Below are 21,461 nucleotides of genomic sequence, written 5' to 3' on the forward strand. Positions count from 1 at the left end.
GCTATCCATGTGTTAATCCCTGTTAGTTTCCACATGCATATGGCAAATGCATGATAGGTCTTATCAGAGTATGTGTATTTGGCAAGACAATCAAGTCATCCTAGTTTCAGGTCACCCTGTCCTAGTTTCATATCAAACCTTTTTATATCAACTGTAGTTTCATTTCAGTAAGCTAATAATACCCCCTAAAAACCCTATGTATCAGCAGAAAGATTTTTCACAGCCGCAACTATCAACAACAAAAAAAATCAGCTTAAGCATTTATGCTGTACAATGGTGAGTGACAAGGAAGTCCACATGTCAGTCCATGCTAACACGTAGGCCGGTGCTAGCCTAGGCAAGACTCGGGCAGTTATAGCTGTTCTCAGCAGTATTTATACCTGGATTTAGGTTCAAAATAAAGAAAAGAAGGTGGTTCTTCACATAAAATGTAGCTAAGCTGTTAGAGCTTGCCAAAGGATGGTGTGGGTGCTAAAGAACTGCTTCAAGAAAAAGGCAGCGGAATAAAAATCCACTGATAAGGACTAAAACTCTAAAAACCACCACTCGTTTGAGAAACACCCCTCAGCCATACAAAACTGCAGTACAAGTACTCAGATGCCTATCACTTACCCTGTTCTTACTCTTCCTTAAGCACTGACTTTTGACCCCTGTCAGAGACAGGATGCTGAGCTAGGTGGATTTATGGTTTGACCCAGTACAGCCATTCTTGTGTTTCAGGGACATCATGATATCCTCTTCCAGGATAACATTTCTGTTTAATCCAAGCAGATGAAAAGCTTTCACTTTAAAATGCTGGTAAGCAAGAATATTCTCAAAGGTAGAAAACAAGAGTGCAGCCTGACATCAATTTGGTTAAAATCGTATCTGCCTCCTTTGGCTGACTTGAGAGAAGAAATCAAAAGGTAAAATGAATAAATGAAGTATTATTAAAGCTGTAGTGAAAATTGTTTATTTAGTACCTAAAGACTTTACAGTCATATTAGACAAAATTATTTTATTGTACAGTTCAGACTCTTCTTTCTACATACCTATATATATGCCATCACATTTCCTCTGCTTTCATTCCTTCATCTTACACTATTCATACAGTATGCCTGGGAGAAGGACATACTTATAATAACACTACACCAGGCTGTCAAGTCAGTAATAACTGCCTCAGCAGCATCTGTTAACAAAGTCAGTGTGCTTTAAGCACTTCAGCAGAGCTGCAGAAGGAAACCAACAAGATTACATAATATCAGAAAGATGGAAAGAATGCATTACTAGTATTATGATTCATCTTCTTCCAGAGTATCAGGCTGGAAATGCATATGCTTGTGTGTTTTGGAAGATGATGAAACCTAATTTTGTAAATACAACTTTGGCAGGAAAGACTGGTGAGACCATTCAAGGACTGTTGGTAGAGTTAAGTTCTAAAACCAAGACAATTCTCATAGCCTATAAACAAGTCTCCAAAGAACTGACCATAACATTTGTGAGAAATTGAAATGGTCAATATTTGTCTTTAAACATTTAAGAGAACAAGAAACTAATTGATTACTAAAACTCTACATACACACTGCCATAATTTCCATCCCTCAGAAAGTCTAATGCCACACCAATCCAATTACAATCTGAAGGCCCAGACTAACACTCTAAGACCATTATAGGCTATTCAACTAAAACAATATCAAGGGAATTTTCATTTTAGAGAATAATTATGTTTAAAAAAAAAAAATACATCAGAGTTCAGGAAAATCACTATCACGATAAACAGGTAAGATGGGAAAGACATTTCAAACACCTGCAACTCATTCAATAATGACATCCAATAACTAAGACAAAACATTTTTTCCCCTTAACCTAAGAATCTTCCAGTCAATTTTTTTGTTTTCTGCCAGGAATTTTGAAATCCTTGAAGGAAGGAAATCCTTTGTTAATTAGCCCAGTTATCCATGTAAACATAATGTATAACAACTTGTGTTCCAGATAGATGGAAAAATTAACTTCATGCATTACTAATAAAAAAAGTAAAAGAAAACATGGTTCTGTATTGTCAGATATCCTGTGTTCAGCTGTCTTAGTAGTATGGAGCACAAGCAAAACGTTGGCAGCTCTAACTACAATCCAACAGGAAAAAAGTAAGTGATAACCAGTTACTGGCAGTTTAACTATTCAAAATAAACTAGCTGTGCCTCATGCTTACCCTTATGATCAGAGCAAGTCATGTTATCTTATGCTTCAATTTGTATGGCATCATTTGAGAGTGAATATATTCCTTACTTAAGAAGAACAATGAGCCCCTTAATGCAAATATTGCTAACTTGGAAAATAGGTTGTATGTAACCTAGGAAAGAGATATGTCAAACTGTCACAATGACTGTTCAGTCAAGTCAGTTTTATACTACATGCATGGAAAACACAAACAATGCCAATGGTGCAAAATGACTTTGAAGACCGTTCTTCATATCAGCTGTGGACAACAGGAAGAATCTGTTAATGCAATTTCCACACATGAAGAATATAACAGGAACTTAAGTTCTTTGTGCAGGAAATAAGTTATTTTATTCTTTTCTTTGTATTCTTTCTTTTCTTTATAAACTGCAATAGCTAAATAGAAACAAGCATACATATGAAAGGACATTAATGTGTTGTTGGAAAAGATAACTATGTCTAGATCTTGCTTGAAGAATTAATCTGTGATGTAGTATGAATTTCTTGATTATATAGAATCACCTGCACTTGCTGAAAATTACACTTTGTTCCTCAGATAATGCCATAGTATTAGTTCACTATATCATATTTTTAATGTCAGTATTTAGGGCACTGAAAATGGATTGGTTTGTTCTCTCACTTTAGGCAAAGGACTCCAACTCATGGGTAAGGACAGTTTAGGAGAGCTGCAGTGTTTTACAGCATGACCTGTTGGCATATTCTTTTTTTTTGTGGCACTGCTATCACTGCAAGGAGACAGTAGCGGCTGTAGCAGCAGCTTTTGAATTACCAGTTTACAGGTTGTCATATTAAGGTTAACTATTGCCAATTTTATGTTAACACCATATGCCAGACTGTAAACTGTCTCCACACTGAAGTCACAATGTAAGCAACTAAGCTCCTTCAACTGAAGCAGGAATCACTATAGCTATTGAAAAGAATGCCAAGCTCATTCAGGACTCCAACTCCCACAGACAGATCAAAGTACCTTGATATGTAAACACCAGTGAGATCATTTGTTTGCAAACCATTTTTACTGCAAATAAGGTTTAATCATCTGATTTCAGTCAGTGCCTTGAAAAATTTGCAGTCTGACAACATTACAAAAATCCACCTCCTGCTGAGCTTGCCCTACACTTAAATTAAAAAAAAAAAAAAAAAAAAAGTGAAAACTGATGCAGTCCTCTCTTACATCATATAAACAGCCCTCAGTTCTGAGTAAAATTACGGAGACCTCTCAGTTTCACCTTGCTAGTGGGCTAACCGAGTCATAAAAGGAAAAAGTTTGAACCTTTGAAGAGACTTCTTACACTCTTCAAGCCCAGCCAGTAGCCAAGAATTGTGTCTCAAACTTTAGAGACAGGCAAGGCAAGCCAATGCTGAGAGAAAAAGAATGGATTAGACATTTCACCTTCTCATTCATATTCCCCAGTTAAAATATTAATCTGATAACATATTTCAGTTCTGGAGATTTCACTTCTGTTTAGAAAGAATTCTTTTTTTTCCTCTGTTAAAGTGATGGAAAACAATGAACTACCCTAGTGTAACAATTTTTTAAAAGCTAAATAGTACAGATCTCCTCCTATAAAATGTAAACCAGTAAATATTACCTTATATGACTTAACTATTAAAGAACTGATATCTTCTCAATGGTAAGTATAACGTGTTTAAATTGACTTAGCAAGAAGCAGGGCAAACAGTCTAAAAATAAAACATAAGATAAGTCATGATGAAAACAATCTCCACAGATTGCATACATGGAAGTACATTGCATGTACAAGCATTGGTAAAACGTCCTCCCTACAAAGAGGCAGATACTATACTGACAACAGAAGCGTCACCGTACTTCCATTAGACAGCAGTTCAACAAGGAAGAACCCTAACTTCAGTACTACAAAGAGATTAGTTTTGATAAGCAACAAAAGCAAGTTTTGATCAAAGCTGACAAGCAGTATCCCTTCTAGGCAGGGCTTTGGTGCAAGCCATCCAAGCCTCTATGTGCATAGCAATTTAATTATTTAGCATGTTAAAACACACTACGCTCAAAAAATTTACAATTCCACGATACCTACTTGTTCTCCGCAATGCTGCCACTAAAAGTCTGTAACTTATACAAAGAAAACAGCTACTGGAGAACATAACAGGCATATGATATACTATATATATAATTATGGTATTATTACTATACATATATATTTATATATGTAAGTAGTATTTAATACTACGTATTCACAATTTCTGTATTATTCTCAGATGACACAGTAAAGGACAGGTCACATATATGCTTTCAGATGGTGTTAAGAGAAACAAGATTGTTGTACAGCATTGTTTTTAAGATAATAGTGAATCCCCCACATGGAACGACACAAAACTGTTCAAATTGCAAATCAGAGGTGACTCTAAAAAGGCAAATCTCTACCAACTAAATATTAAAGAAACTTAGAAGTCTAGGTGATAAGACTTCCTGAAGACTGGTTCCAGTTAATATTCACCTGTTCAGTACCATATAATATCAAGGAATTTCCCACATAAGTAGCATATATCATTAGTGTTCTTTTCCAGTATCACTCAATTTCCACATGCTTTCAACAGAAGGCATATTCACCACTGAGTAACAGCCTCAATGGCTTTGTCAGCCTCAGTTAAGTACTTAAGTATGAGTGGTAATGTGAATGGCAGTACTATGCAGGCTTTATAGAATTGCTGTCCTGACAGCCAAGGGACTTATCAAGCCTACTGGAATAAGCAGACTTCTTCCGTTAACTTACTGCCCTCTGAATGAGGTGGAAAGACTACAATTACTTTAGAAATTCCATATTGTTAGCTTTTTATCTGCATAATATATGTGCAGTTTATGGTTGAATTTTCATTAGCCAAAAAAAAAAAAAGGAAAAAAAAGAAAGATAATTGCTTAATCCTTCATTTTCTCCTCATTGCATGGTCTTGATTTTTTAAAACCTGTAATTCTATATTTTATTACATAAACTGTAAAATTATAATGAACACTCTATTGTCCATGGCATCTTATCCAGACTGGATAAATTCATGTCTGTGCTCATTTGTACTCCAAGCTTACATTCTGCAGCTATGCAGCTTTCAATTTAACTACATTATTTCCACAATCATTTTAAGCACAGATACGTTATTGCCATTTTGTTCATGTTGCTAAGAAACCAAGCTCATAAATTCTTTCAGCCCTACAGACTTAAAACACAATCTGTATGTTTAAACAGGGCTCCTGATTTTGGCAGGGTTCACCAGCTAAAGCACAGAGCTAGACCTGATGCCTCTGCATTCACATCATGCTCTGAAGGGCCTGCAAGTGTTGAGAAGCATGGGATATTCCAGTTACCGAGATGGTCCTGCCCTTCCTCAGGAGGTGGGACAGGTTCTGTGTGGTGAATTCATCTGTACTTAGACTCAACAGAACAAAAATACGTTAATAAAGAGACGATTAAAAGATAAGAGTATTTAAATAATAATAACTAAAACAAACAAACAAAACAAACAGTTGATGCTAAGTGAGTAACAGGACTACAAAAAGGGCACATGCAGTCCAGCAAGGAAGTGCTTGTTTGGTCTTGTCAATGAGATTTGCTGAATTAAAAACACACAAGAAAAACCACCTTACACATTTGGAGACTTAAGGAATGAGAAACACAGATGTTCACCTCCTGCATGTAAGTTTATTTAAAACTTTTTTGGAAGTATGTTCTTACCACCTTGAAAAGAAAATTTACACCAGATTCTGATCTACTGCTAAGATATTTACTATGATTTACTGTACAAGAAAATATTTTCCATGCATAGAGACACATAAATCACCATTCACTTAAATAAAATAATAGGGCTTATTACTACTGCTGCCTCTTACCGAGTGACCAGAATTGGGGCAAGCAGATATGTCATCAGCAAAAAAATCAACTCCAGGAAAGAAAATACATTAATGTTTATGTTCTAATGCACATTCTAATACTTCAGTGTTAGAATGAGATAGGGGCTGCCGACATGTGCAGCAATTAGCATTGCTTTTGACAGTGCAAACAAAACAACCACCTCATCTGTTTGGACTCAATTTACGGATCTTATTTCACAACAAGTAAGGGGCAGAACACCAACTCAAACTATTTATGTTACTGCAAACTTATTTATCCTTCAAGCTTGAAGTGATGGAGAGGACTTATAAACAATAACCAGAGTAGCTTCAGACTTTCAGTACAGGTTGCAAATATTATGTTAGACAAGCAAGGCACTCACTTTATTAAAAGCGCCAGATATTCAGAACAAAATATTACACATAGAAGCCAGCTGTTCTCTCAATAATTTCTTAACTATTGAGTGCTTGACTTCATCATGCTGGTGTTCTCCAAGTAATTTGGCAGAAGGAATTTTTATGTAGATTGAAGGTGTCCTGGCTCTTGATACCTGTATTGTTATACATGTTAAATAACTGCACATTCAAGACATATCTAATTAGACAGAAGGAATACAGATGAGAAGGATGCTTATAATGATACAACACAACTGTCTAGTACAATGCCAGCATCCAACTGCTAAGTGCGGCAAAGGGAAAAATGCATGAAGGAAGAGACTCTGCAGGGAAGGAAGACAACTGAATGTTAACAGAGGAGGAAAGGGTGATAAAAAAAGAAAACTCAAGAGTCTGAGTTTGATTTTAAACAAAATAAGAGGAAGTGAGAAAAGCATATATTTAACCAAGTTTACCATCTTAAACAGAAATTACTTTCTTTCCCTCCTTCTGTTCCCCTCTGACCATTGCTAAGAAAATGTTAACGCTTTCACTCCATTAACTGTTTTGTTAATGAGAAAAAAGAGGAAGAGCCTCCCAGTTCTTTCTTCTTTGTATTACTTCAGTGCTTTTACCAGTGCTCACAGTAGAAAGTTTTCTTTACAACTTTGCACCTAGTCAAAAGTTCAACTCATATGGTGTTTTCTGTTGCTTGTAACACCACCTCTACTTATAAGGTTTTTGCCTCTGTTTTACAGATCTGAAGCTGAATCAAGCAGAACCAGATTTATCTCTAGAAGTAACGATAAAAAGAGACTCTTAATTTCTGCCCCAAAGAAATACTGAAGACAGTGAGACTTCCAAAATCCTGCTGCAGCAAAGAAAGACCAGGTAGCTGCAGAATAGCCACCCTTCCCCTACTTGACAGCAAGTTTGTCATTTGCCAGAAGTAAATTAATATCTGCCTTGTATCAGAAGTCATCCCGTACAATGAAACTGTTAGACAAGTACACAGAAAAACGTTCAGCCACTTTCAGGTTCAAAGCATCCCTCTGAAGGACAGATTAGCTAAAGAGAAACATTAATTAGTTATGAAAAAGGGTCGGGTTTGTTTATTAAAAAACAAAACAAAAACCCCAAACCCACAAAAATACAATCCAGAGAAATTTTTAAGCTGAAATTAACATTAACTTACCAATCGATGCATCACCATCCAAGAGATTGTCATCTTCAGAGGTCTGAAAGTCCATAATTACACCTGCTCCATCTAAAAGCTCCTCATCGCTGCTTGCACTAGTTATACTGTTGTAACTGTTTCGATAGTAGCCTCTATGAAACAGCTGCTCAGACTCCATTTAGCTGCTTTACAACCTATATAAAGAAAACAAGTTATTTTCTATTTGAATATGCACAAAAGACTGAGAAGTTTATATCAAATAAAACAAAATAAAAGTATTTCATACTTTGGGGAAAAAGATATTAAGGTCACAATACTACAAGTTACAAAAAACACAGCAGTAATACGGAACATTCTATATATAGAACATTTTACACAAATATTTAGTGATTTTTAACTGAATGATGCTTCCTCATCCCCTTCCTTGGGCTCTCCTTAGTTCAATGTTACCATCATGAAAGTATTTCACTTTCAGTACAGGTGGCTGGAACGCGCATGCCCCATGCGTACGAATGTGCATTGCACCATGGAGCTGGTGCAAAATCCAGCCGATGTTAATGTTAAAAAAATTAGTTTCTTTAGTTGTGGTATCTTTGTGCGGTGTCTGCTTAGAGTGAAATAGATGGCAGGCTAAAGTTGTAGTCCCCTGAACACAAATGTTCACATTCTTTTGCCCAGAAAAGTGAAAATATAAAAGTGGGAAACAGTTCAAAATCTTTGTGTCCACATAAAGCTTTCAAAACCCTTACCTATACACCTTTTGTTTGGTTATTTTATTTTTAAACACAATGAGGTGTCAGCAACACATGCTTTTGCACATTCAGTATAACACTAACACATTAGGTTTTCACAGACTCAGGCCAAGTCCTCCTTTGCCTTGTAGACGTAAATCCACAGAAATAACTTCATGATTGGGGCAGGAGGGAGAACAAGACGTGATCATACCTTGATTCCATGTTCTTCTTTATCCAAAGAAAGTCTTGTGTTTGTTATTTCTCAATCATCACCACTCCTTATTAACATACAACAGCCCAATATATGTTTTTTCAGTAATAAGAAACCTCTCATTCCCTCCAAGCAAAGGAGATGCCCCCCCAATCCATCTCCGAATCCTTTCCTTACACCCTTTTTCCTCTGCTTATCTGCAAATTCTGTAACTATTCACTGTAACTGCTACAAAGCTATATGCACTGTAAACATCCAGCCAGCTGGCAGCAATAAAAACAGATAACAGGACTTCCAATTCAGATCCCTCTCCTCTACCCAGCTGTTGAGCCCTGTGAAGTACAGCCAAACTGGTTGGCCAATATCAACAGTTACTAGCGGAGGTCAGACAGACAGCGTTCCCATATTGGCAAACGGCTCAGCCTTCTAAGTTACCCAGAAGGCGGCATGAAAAATGAAGCAACAAAGTTTGCTGGGTAGCTGCAGATGTAACTCTCAGCACTGTGCAGCTAGGTGATAACACGGGATAAAATTCTGTACAGACAAATATGAATGTCACATGGCAAGGGGACAGCAGAACCAATCCCAACTTACCTTATAAAGCGACGGGCTCTGACCCGACTACTACCATTCACAAATGTAATAATAAAGTTACAAGAAAGAGTTCAGCATGCACTAGCAGTCCCCAAATTAATCTGATAGAAGAATTATCAGTTAAGAGAGAGAACTTCATTAAAACCCTGTATAAATCCACAGCTTGTCCACACCTGAAATACTTGACATAGTGCCAAAAGTCCAAAAGGATTACAGAAGAGCTGAAACAGGTTACAAAAGAGCACAATGACAACGGAGTACAAAATAGCTTTCCTTCTACAGGACAACAAAATGGATCAGGACTTTTCGGTCTGGAAAAGATGTACTGTAGAAGATGACACAACAGATGTCAGCAGAATCACAAGTGGCATGAAGAAAGTGAAGAGCATCAGTTGTTTTTCAGTAGTCCCTACATGTTATAATGAAAGTGGTGAGGTGACAAGCAGGGAAAAAAGGGCTGATTCTTCACACAGCATGTAGGTAAGTGGTGTAATTCTTTGCCACTTTGCAGAAATATGCAATGGTTCATAAAGCAGCCTGACAAATTCATAGAAGAAAAAAAACCATCAAAAGCTATTAAAGACAACACCTCTGGTGCAAATGCTGGAGGCTAGGAGAGCATTCTGGAGACGTGCATATGCTTATTCTGTTCTTATACTCTTCCCTGGAGATCTGCTATTGGGCAAGACAGATCCCTTTGGCCTTACCCATTCTCATTTCCTTAAAAAAATTATTTAGAATATTTACAATTTAAAACATACTGTCTCTTCAAATAAATTTCTTCCATTCATCTCTATGTGAGAATTCTTCTTAATCTTCTACCATTTTACAGGCACTGAGAAAAGCTTCTTAATGGACAGCCAAAAAAATTTCACACTGCCATATGATGAAGCATATCCTATTTGAAAATACAGTTGCTTACATCTGGAAACAATGGAAGCATCTCCATTTTTTCCCCAAATAGATCAGATCACAATTTATAATTTATTCAGAAGCTATACTTGAAACTGTTCAACAGATACTAACTTTTCACACACAGTAATTTTTGGCATTCCCAATAAAACAGTATGTACAAAGAACATGCCCAGAAGTCAGATCACAAATAGCCTGACTATTTCGTTATTATGCTCACAGAAAGTCCTGTTAACATCACTCTGCCTGTACCAGTTGGGTACTATCACAAATGCAAGCCACACAGCACAGCTGAAATGAGACATTGGGACTTCCTAGAAGTGTTTCCACTCACTGCATTGTTCGTCACCTTCCTCCACCTGCTCCATGTACCAAAAATTATATTCTAGACTCTCATCTGCCAACTGGCCTCCTGCTCGAGTGAAATCTTAGATCAATGTAAAAGTAACAGATTTTTTCCTACATTCTGATGAGGTTTGCAACGAGACAGAAAACTCTCCTGCCTTGTCTGTAGAAGTAGCACTAGAAGACAAAAAGCACAAGACACAAACCCCTCCCTGTAGCATATTGGTTTAGTCTATTGTGTTCTCTTCCTGTTGTGTATCTGACTTTTTTAAATAATTTTTTTCACTTACCTAGTAATCTTTATTACAAAGGAGAAAACAATTAACAAGCAAGAGAAAGACCACTGTTCAGTTAGCAATGACAAAAAGTTGTTTGTAAATGTATCAAAACAACAAAGAGGTAGCAATTCTAGACCCCAAAAGTACTACTACTCTGTGAAGTAACTCTCTCCCTTTGGATGTCTTTTAAATCACTTTAGATAAATATCAGAGCAGTGGATTACAGATATTAAATCTTCCAATAATTGAGAAAATGCTTTCAGCCTGGGCTACAAAGGAAGGGAAAGTTTCATCAATTAGTCAGTAACTGACAAACAAAACCAACACTCTCCCCAGAGCCAGACCAAGCATACTGCGAAGAATCCCTGCATCATCTCTGCACAAACATGATTCCACATGCCAACTCCTCTGGCACGTACATGCCTACAGTTACATGATAGGCATGATACTACAGGCCTTCTCTTCTTGTTTTGAAACATTACGTCCCCTGCTGCAGAAGTATTGCTGCTGACAGACCTCTCTAACAATCAAGCAAAAGCTGTAACACCAAAACCATTCAGAGGACCCTAACCAAGATTCTTAAGACCTGTACATTAATTCTCTGCATTCCCAGAGAGTCAAGTACTCCAGCTGCTTCGTATCTGACACTGTGTTACGGATACTGCCTTAGAGCAGCATGCAGCAATGGCAGGAATGCAGGAAACGAAGACCATGAGAATGTTAACTGTTCAATAAGCTTCACATAGGACTAAAATTTTACTTCTTGAGAGCATGTCAGTCACCAATTTGTCCACCACTACCTGCAATTAACGGGTGGGGGGGGGGGGTGGGGGGGGGGGGAGACAGCTTAGGTCAACATACAACAAATTTCCTTGTGTGCCTTTAAGAAAAGGGTTTGTTTAACAAACTACGATACAAAGTTAGGGATGCACTATCTTGAGCTGTGTTAAACATTCAAGACAACTTAAAAGTGTATGCTCATGTGACCTTAAAATACTGTTATCAGGTAAGAGATCTGCCTCGCTTTAGTGAAGGAAACCGAGTGATGTGGACAGAGAGAGTACACTCCTCCTTGGAAACAGATTGCTGGGAACAGCAATAATAAAGAAAAGGAAGAGCCAGGAAAATGTTTTTTCTATGGCTACAACAGCCAGAAGAAAACCAGTATCATGCCTAATCCAGTCTGGTGCAGAATATCCTTTGTGGATACTGGAAGAGTGCATTCATACAAGAGAGCCTGCACAAATGCTTATGGAGCCGTGAAGAGAGAACTAACTGCCAACTTGTCATTTTATAATGTCAGATTCATTCCACAGATTCCCTGTCCTATCCAAATGGGCACTAAAAGGCAAGTGGGGAAAGATGGAAGTTATTCAAGAGAAATTGCAAATGGGGGAAAAAGGTACTGGCTGAATGCTAGCCAAATCCAATATCCTGAAAAATCAAACAAAAAAATCCTACACCAGATTCCCAACAACCACTAGTTACAGTAAATATTTAAGTAATAAACCTTTTTTTCAACCTAGACTACTGTAAAAATCCAAGAGACATTACAAAGGATTAATGAGAACATTAAAGATATTTATTACATTTAACTTATTTCTATGAGGTATCATAGTTTTGATCCAGAGTCCAGTGCAGATACCTCAGAAAGCAGACTCAAAAATGCTTCAGATAATCTTTGGAAAAAAACAAAAATAGTGAAGTAATGCACTGTAAGAATAAAAAAGAAAATCTAATCGATATTCTGGGAGTTCTTGGAACAGGGAAGGAATTTGACTCAACTCACAAAAAAGGCTGCTACTAACCCATCACGCTTCCATTACTAAGGTACTTCCAGGATGTCCTGACCCATCAAAACTCTTCTACAAAGCAGATTAACAGAGAAGCCTCTGACACTAAAAAAATTAAACGACAACAACAAAAAACCGAACAAAAAAACAACACCAACAAAAAACCCAAACAAAACCAAAGAAGAGGCAGCTAAAGCAGAATGTCTTATCTGTTACGACTAGGGAGAGGGAAGAAAGTAATAAGCACACAGGTATATTGAATTGTGAAAGATCTAATTAAATACAGTGCAGGCAGGAACTACATTGGTAAAGGAGAACAGCACAGAAACAGCTACATTAATAGTGGAAAAAGCATATAAGGCTATTGCCGTTTTCTGCACAGTCTAGTACCTCGGGCACTTTTCTGCTCTCAAATGTCAGACATCCTGCTTATCTTTCAAGTTCTACAAATAAAAGGTCAAGCAGAGAAGCGAGTCAGCTGAGGGAACAACTTCCGGTCCAGTGAAGTGTCTCTGGAGAAGATACAGTAGGACACTAAGTCTGATTTACAGGACATTTGTTGTCAGGAGATCTCAGTAATCTGTAAATCTCTGGTATGTGCTCTGTTGTCCCATAAACACACATAAAAACAATTTTATATATCTCAAAGGTGTGGCAGGAAACACAGACATCTTAAGTTTCTTATTTCCCTGGGAGGGAAGTGAAAACTTAGAAGTACTCTTCCAGATTCCAAATCTGCATTAAATAGCTGAAAAGGGAAAAAAAAAAGGGGGGGGGGGGGAGCACAATGTTGAAAATTGATGTTGTTAACAGAAAAGCTCTTTCCCAAACCAAGAAGAATCCTGATAAACCCCCAAAATCAGTTCAATTTTTCTGTTCAGTACTAAGAACTAAGAGCTAAAAGGCAGTCATCTGTCCCCTAACTCACACATAGCTTCCTGCAAACCCTACACAAGGACAGTACCTAGTGAGAAATGCTATAAACAAAAGCAGATGAAATTAAAAATAAGAATACAATCTTTACACATAAGAATGTGTTCTACAGTAGAGGAAATGCAGTGATAGCAATAAAGGAGTCATTTGCTGAAAATTTTTGAAAAAATGATAGGATTTTAAAGGTTTTAACTGGTAAGAACCTTCAAAAGTGATTATTTGTTATAAAGTAGTCAGGAATACTATATATATAATCTCATTAAAAAAAAGTATCCAACTACCACACACTTTAAAAGCAGGTAAAAACATTCCCCACACCCACACTTAAATTAAAATTTTAACATATATCCCATATATATATGTCAGAACAACTGCCCAAAAGATGGAAGCAGTCAAGACAGCTTTGAACACTTAATTCCAAACCTCTCATATTATGTTAATTTAAAATAGTACGCTTTCAGCTTGTTTATTTTAAATAAGCCTGCCCTTCAGAAAGAAATTTTGAGCTCAGAAATCATAAGCCTTTTACAACAGTTTTAAAACAAAGGCCACGTTGTGCCCATTCTTTCATCCTTAGCCTCATCAGTGTCAAAATTACATTCCCATTTTCATTGCAGCCCTAGCATATCTAGCCTCCATTTATTTATTTTGCCTGTCACGTGAAGATAGTTAAACAAGATGAGAACATCACTCATCTTCCAAACTTCAGGTTTGGAAAAGTTGTGACTGAATTGTGAGGAATTTCTCAGTGTAAGTTTTAGATCACTAGCAGACTACTTCTTCATAAAAAGGCTCAAAAAAATCTTACACTTCAAATACAGAAGGGAAGATGAGCGAAATAGCAGCTTACCTGAACTTTCTCAAGTCAGCTTAGACCACAAAAATTCTTAAGGATACTCAAGAACCCGAACTGTTAAAAATTAGGGAATGCATATGGTAACCTTACAAAAATAAATATACAGAAAATCATTCTCTGCAGCATTCAAAAAAACCCATCTGAAACTAACTTAACTGATCTCCAGAACAGTACTGCTCCTATTGCAGCCATTTAGTGAGAAGGATCTTGGTCAATTTTTAGGTCATATTTAGAAAAAGTCACAAAGGAGCACTGCCAGTTAACCGAAACGACTTGAGTTTTAAAAAACAAACAAACACACACACACAAACAAACAAACAAAAAACCCCAACCACTATCTGAGTTTATGTAGTAGGTACTCTTGAAATAGAAGATAAAAAGTCAGTTTCCAAAAATATACATTTATAAAACTTAGTCTAGTTCCATTCACAGCTGCTTCCAAAATAAAATTAATGTTCAAGGAAAAGAGACACACATACTCAAGTGTTCTTTAAACAAGAAAACAAGGACAAGCACAGAAACATATAGACAAAACTACATGAAAAGTTAATGCTTGTAAAACATGAAGACAATCTTAGCTTTAAAACTGTAACAAAACTCACATCTACTTTCTAGACTCTACTGAATCTTACCACTCTTAGTTATTGTCCTGGTTTCGGCTAGGATAGAGTTAATTTTCTTCCTAGTAGCTGGTATAGTGCTGTGTTTTGGATTTAGTAGGAAAAGAATGTTGATAACACACTGATGGTTTTAGTTGTTGCTAAGTAGTGTTTATACTAAGTCAAGCATTTTTCAGCTTCTCATGCCCAGCCAGCAAGAAGGCTGGAGGGGCACAAGAAGTTGGGAGGGGACACCGCCAGGACTGCTGACCCAAACTAGCCAAAGAGCTATTTCATACCATATGACATCATGCCCAGTATATAAACCGGGGGGAGTTGGCTGGGAGGGGCGGATCGCTGCTCAGGAACTAACTGGGTATCGGTCAGCGAGTGGTGAGCAATTGCATTGTGCATCACTTGTTTTGTATAGCCTAATTCTTTTAGTATTATTATTATTAACATTGTTTTTCATTCCTTTCTGTCCTATTAAACCGTCTTTCTCTCAACCCACGAGGTTTTTTTTTTTTTTCAATTCTCTTCCCCATCCCACTGGGTGGGGGGAGCGAGCGAGCAGCTGCGTGGTGCTCAGTTGCCTTCTGGGGTTAAACCACAACAGTTATAAAAGCTTGATATAACATAATAACAGCCTGAAAAATTTTTTCACTTTTATGGTACATACCAATACAGAATATCACCACTATATCTGATCTTCACAAAAGCATAATCAATAATAAATACTCATTTTTGATAGCCCTTTTTATCTTCTCAGCTTTAAAAAAAAAAAAAACAACAAACTGAAAACTGTCAGCCTAATTACAGGGTGAATACTGAACTCATGCTTCTAGTCATATGATTTCAGACATTAAGCACATTGACTTTAGTTTGTATAAAGTATTCAAAGCTACTTCATCTCCACTCTCTAAAATGTCTTAATCACTAAGGTTATGGCTAGCCATAGTTGTGACAGCTGAAGACGTGTACCACCTGGCACAAAGACATTAGCCTACCTGATGGAAGGAATTGGTTCTTTCACATTCACCAAGTTGCTAACGTGAATATTCTTTAATTGCTTTCAACCAAAACTGGCTGGATTAGCTGAAAACTCAGATTTAAATTTACTAACCTAACGTCATTTATTGACACATTAGAAACAACTCTGCTATCAGAGTTGAAGAGTAGTCTACTATTACACAGGCCCAGTAATAAGCAGCTATGTGAGTGGTAAGGTCTTTAAGGGGATTTTAGTTAGCTTTTTTTTTTCATTATTAATAACATAATCCCTTAGCATGAACCTTAACTAAATATAAAAGCAAATATAACTCAAAAGCTTAAGCTTCACAGGCAAGTACTGATCCTTAGCCAAGTCATGGCAAACAACTGTGTCCATGGCTGCCACTTCCGTGCAAGCCTAAAATACATGTAAGATATAGTATTAGTTTCTAAACTAATGGGTCAGTACCTATAGCTGCAAATATTCTGTCCAGGAAAGAAAAGATGGAGAGTCACCTTAGCAAAAAAAAAATCTCTGGTGTTCCTTCTGTGATCATATTCAGATGAGAATAACACTGAAATTCATTAAGACAACTGAAAGGTAAAATCTATACTTCTTTTTTGAAGGGCAGGAACTATGACTGTAGGTTCCACTGTAGACAACGTAACTTTTGTCTGTTGAGTCTTTGGCCATTATGCTCATTTTCTGTTTGATGAAAAGACACAGCAACAGCGTGCAACCTTATCTTTACAGTTTTTAAAGGAATTTGCTCCTTTTGAATGTGGACTTGTGTTGCAGTCATCTGAGGGATACACAACGGAGTAGAGCTTTTACACACCACAAGAATGACCAGAAGTCTTGTTATTTATACTACTTCTCTTTATCTTTTCAGAAAAATGCACTGAACAGTCCTTAGCTATGTGTACAGATCCGTAAGTTCAGGGTCACACCTGAGTGAGGTGTCTTTCAGGTAATTTTGTTCAAGTTCAATGCTTTTGTATCTGAATGGTCTGAAAGTACTCAAGGAACAAAGAAGAAACGTTAATACAAAGGAAATAAGAGACCATCACATAAAAGAGGCTCTGTGAGCCATGACAAAGAGCATATGAGAGCACTGACTCCAGCAGAAAGAGAAGCACATTAGAAGTATTCATTCTTGACAGGCAAAATTGTAATTCAGGGTTGTCAAATTGGAATCTGAAAAAGCACCATTATCCCCAGCTTAACTCTAAGCATCTTCTTGATAACAACAGCTACCACAGATTTTTAAGGTCTTTGTACTGAATTTCGATTTCTTCATAAACACACAAAAGCCCATGAGATCAAGAAAAAAAATCCCACAGCTTCTCCAAAATACAGCACAGGCATACGACCACCGCTTGTGAAATCTTGTGGGGACCCCTGGTGGTTCCTGTTTACTTACTCTACCTACTACTAATTTTCAAACTTCAAAGCGAAGAAAACATCAGCTAATGAGGAACCCATTCACTATACTCTGGTTAGAAATGACAAGTCTTTGGTCATCAAGAAATCAAAAAGGTTGGGGGCTCTTCTTGGTATGTCTAACAGATAGGTGCACTATGTAGAGCTATTCAAACTTTCAAGGCTAGGAGCCCTGACAATACGTTTGCTCTTTTTCTTCTTCTGGATCCTCTCAAGCAGCAACATTAGGGTTGCAAGGTGAGGAAGGACTGAAGCGATCTGCGACCAACACCAGGATCTGGCTCATGGCTGACCACCTTGGCTCTAACTAGACAGAAGCCACCTCACTTTTGTAAATACAGCATATCCAAGCATTACTGATTGTCATGCTTGGTCTTCTTCAAAGGATGAAATAAATAAATAATTACTTAAGAGATACCTGTGAACCTCTGATGTTAATAAGTAAGATTGTTAATTACTTGTTTCTGCTTTTTAATAAAAACATATACACTAACCAAAGGAGATTTAAAAAAAAAAAAAAAAAAAAAGAAAAAAGGCAGTGAAGCCCTAGATGCACAAACACCACCAAAAGTGAAGTATTCACTAAATCAGTGTGTTAGCAGTTCTGAATGCACAGCAAGTTCCACTCACTTGAATATTCTTCTCTCCAGCTGTAAAACTTAGTTGGCTGGTTGGCAAGTACAACTCCTGAAATTATGTGTACTTTGTCAGGGTCTACAAATGGTAGACAATTTTCTAGCAGGAGAGTCTGGAGGGAAATTATTACTGTTAAATAGTGGTATCAAGTTGAAAGTAAGAATCAAGGTGAATATTTTATGACAAAAAAAAGAAAGTGGCTTTGTGGGAGATTTTTAATTTTGAAAATTACAGAAAAAAGATTCAGCAATACTTTACTAAAAGGCTCCTAGCTAACAGAGTACACAAGAAGGTCTTAAATGTGTTACATAACCATAGAGATGGAACCAGTTCACTGGGTTCATAGATCAAATTTATTAAAAATAATCCATCCCCTATCCAAAGAACCAAAAGGGGTTTTTTTAATTTGTTAAAGAGGAATAAACACTGAGATTTTTGTAATTGTGGTAATAATATGAATACTCAGTGCACAGGTTGTTAGGTCTCCTCAAGTGTTCTGCAGTCTTGTAAGCCTTGTTGAGTAATTTAAAAGAATATTCATGCCTCAGCACAAAATAGAAGAAAACTGGTAAGTCTGTAAGACTGGTAATAATTTTAAGTGTTTACTTATTCTTGTAGTGTTCCATATGAGAATAAGAGTTTTCTACAAGACAAGCAGCAAAGAGTCAAATAATAATGAAAAAAAATCTTCAGTTTTCTTTCCTAGAGATACCCCCTTTGGAAATTTTTAAATTCACTTTTCAGAATCAGAAATTGAGCGTGTTTGGAAGCATATGGAGAACTGCATTATTTTTTTCCAACACATACACAAAAGACAAATTAATGACCTCAGGGGTTAAAAACCTTAGCAGAAAAGCTACAGTAGATCAAGAACTGCAGATAACACATCAAAACCAACAAATCTGGCAGAAAACACTAATATGGACATGAGGAATATTAATATGGAAGGAACTCAAACACAATTTTATCTTTCAGGAAAACAAGTACTTGAATTTTAACTGGCAGGATGTCAAAATATTAAGTCACCTCAGCAGCTCTATCTGCAATTTAAACATATTACTGAAGTGAAATTACATGTTTACTATTTCAATTAGGAAACGTTTCTTCATTATACTGTATTGCAGTATGAACACGCAAAATGCACATTTGAGTACTTCCTCTTTCATGAACTTTTTAGAGAAATTTATGCAAATATACCAAAAGTAAGAAAAAAAGTAACAGCAAAGGTTATTTTTATCAAAGGGTCAGTGCTTTAGGACTGAACTTAATTCACTTTTTCATTTACTGTTCCTCCTTACCCTCCCAAAGTAAGCACAGAGTCTACTCCTGTAACTAGAAAGCCTAAGGAAAATGCTTAACAAACAAAAAAGCTGAACGTCTAGAAAATTCAAGCGGAAATAACTGACTAGACTCTATGCAAGTAATGTAAAAAAACCACTGGTACCCACTATGAAGTTATAAATTCTCTTCTTTCCATTCATTTCCAGCAGTTCATATCCAAGATTACTTACTACATAATACAAACAGATAAGGATACTCCAGATGTAAAGAGATTTACAACTATTTTAACAGCTTTGTCTAGAATCCTTTCTATTATGCATGAAGCCCAGGAACTACTTTGTCAACTCTCTTCTCTCTGATAATAACAGGTATTATCAGCTCATTAAGTGTAACCACTATCTCAACATTTTATGTTGATTTTTCAGTTTCTATCTTTTTAAAGCAGAGCACATGTCCCAGCAAACATTATTTTTACAGTGTTTACAACCCTCTCATCAGAATCAATTTAAATGAGCACTGTTGTTTCTAAACATTATTCTCTCAGATGATTTTTATAAAGGCTTCCAAAATTCAAAAACAAGTTTCAAGTTAAACAGCTATAAAAATTTATAATTGTCAACTTCCTAATATTCCGAGCATCTTCAGTTTCCAAAGCCTGGCATATAAAAAAACACGAAGTACTATGTAGCAGAGCCTGGAGCTGCATACCTCATTTATGAGCACAGATAAAAAGATGGCCTGACACCTGAACAGCTTTAGGAAGTCAGCCAACACAGAACCTGCGCTTTCAGGTTATGACATAAGGGAAAGACTGACACTGAGAGCACAGAATTGGGAACTTGCTCTCAGAGCATGCAGGTATAAAGTTGAAATGTTAGTTTGGGGAAAATGAGCAGGGAGGGTGCATAAGCAGTTTCATGCGCACAATCACTGCCACTGCTGACCACCTTCAGAGACTACTGGGTTACTGCTGCTGCCAAGGAGGTGCCAAAGCAAGAAGTTTAGGAACGCGCAACCTAGAGTCTGAGAATTAGGAAATTAATTCTTCAAACAACTCGAACTGGCACTATCATTTCTGGCACAAACCTCTTCAACACTAGAGCTTCTATTCCACTTTTTTATTATGACCAAGTTAAAAATATCCCTACTGCCAAATTATTACAAGCCTTTACACTGAAAACTTGATCTGCACAGTAACACCTATCTACATGCATATGAAGTCACTTAAATAAGGCGAGAGAAAAAAATTCTCAATGTTCCTAGAACGCCTTTTGGCAATGGTTGTGAACTTGGAACAGTTGTCCCAGCTTTAGTGCTTGCATTCAAGGAATGCAACTCTGCTGTTCAAATACCAAGGTAAGACACACAGAGAGCCCCCAAAGCAAAGTGGGGGGGGGAAAGCCAAAGTGTATATTCAGTGAACAGGAGAACATATATTATGCAGGTAGACCCAGCTGTTCACAGAATAACCAGCGCACAGTGGGTTCTCACTTGCAGGTTACTGAAACATCAGTTTGTGACAACCGCTAGGTGTGGAAGAGAGCACAAGAGGAAGTACATAGTCGTGAGAGAAAAATGCAGGCAAACTCATGAAGTGGCTCAGAGCAACGCAGGCATGAAGAGCAAAGACCAACAGCTTCAACTGTCTTTCCCGGTTGAGGATTGGGATAGGCTTGCTCTTATTACGGGGGGGGGGGGGGGGGGAGGCGAGAGAGACAGACAGACAGAGATTTACCCCAGGATTACTTTAACTTGCAAGTATGCACCACAGGGAGAACAGTGGTATTGTAAACCACTCACAGAGAGGATGCCATAAAGATTTGGGCAAAGACAGCCTTGGGAATCATAGAACAAGGAAAATATATTTCTAGAAATCTTGTAATACACATTGTGCATGACATCTACTATTGTCAGGCAAAGAATTTTTAGGACTGACATACCAATACTGAACAGAAGCAAATAAGAAACAAGCTCCATTTTTCTGAGCACTATATAACTTCTATTTTCACAGGTGTTGCAGACAGATGCAAAGTCATTTTGTTTCAAGCTGTGAGTTTCAAGCTAGCTGCAGTTTTCCCAGAGCAGAACTGCTTCTCATTTTGACAACTCAAGAGTACTGAGCAGCAAGTTTACATCTGTTTGACAACCAAAGAGACAAGACATCAAATTTAAAGCAGTTTGCCAGTGTAAGACATTTACCTTAGAAAAAAATGATAGTGGTAGTTGGTGAGTT

The 21,461-nt window shown here is 37.1% G+C and overlaps 1 protein-coding gene across 2 annotated transcripts in view; it reads right to left on the reverse strand.

Annotated features, from left to right (window-relative positions):
* Positions 1-21,461, reverse strand: part of CLCN3 (chloride voltage-gated channel 3) — a 72,894-nt gene that overhangs the window by 50,026 nt on the left and 1,407 nt on the right. For both annotated transcript variants that reach the window (XM_050896010.1, XM_050896012.1), the window contains exon 2: positions 7,641-7,816. In XM_050896010.1, coding sequence (XP_050751967.1) covers positions 7,641-7,800 — 160 coding nt within the window. In that variant the 5' untranslated portion in view covers positions 7,801-7,816. The remainder of the gene's footprint in view (positions 1-7,640; positions 7,817-21,461) is intronic.

Source organism: Gymnogyps californianus, chromosome 4 (assembly GCF_018139145.2).
Source record: "Gymnogyps californianus isolate 813 chromosome 4, ASM1813914v2, whole genome shotgun sequence".
In the NCBI taxonomy this organism is placed as follows: Eukaryota; Metazoa; Chordata; class Aves; order Accipitriformes; family Cathartidae; genus Gymnogyps; species Gymnogyps californianus.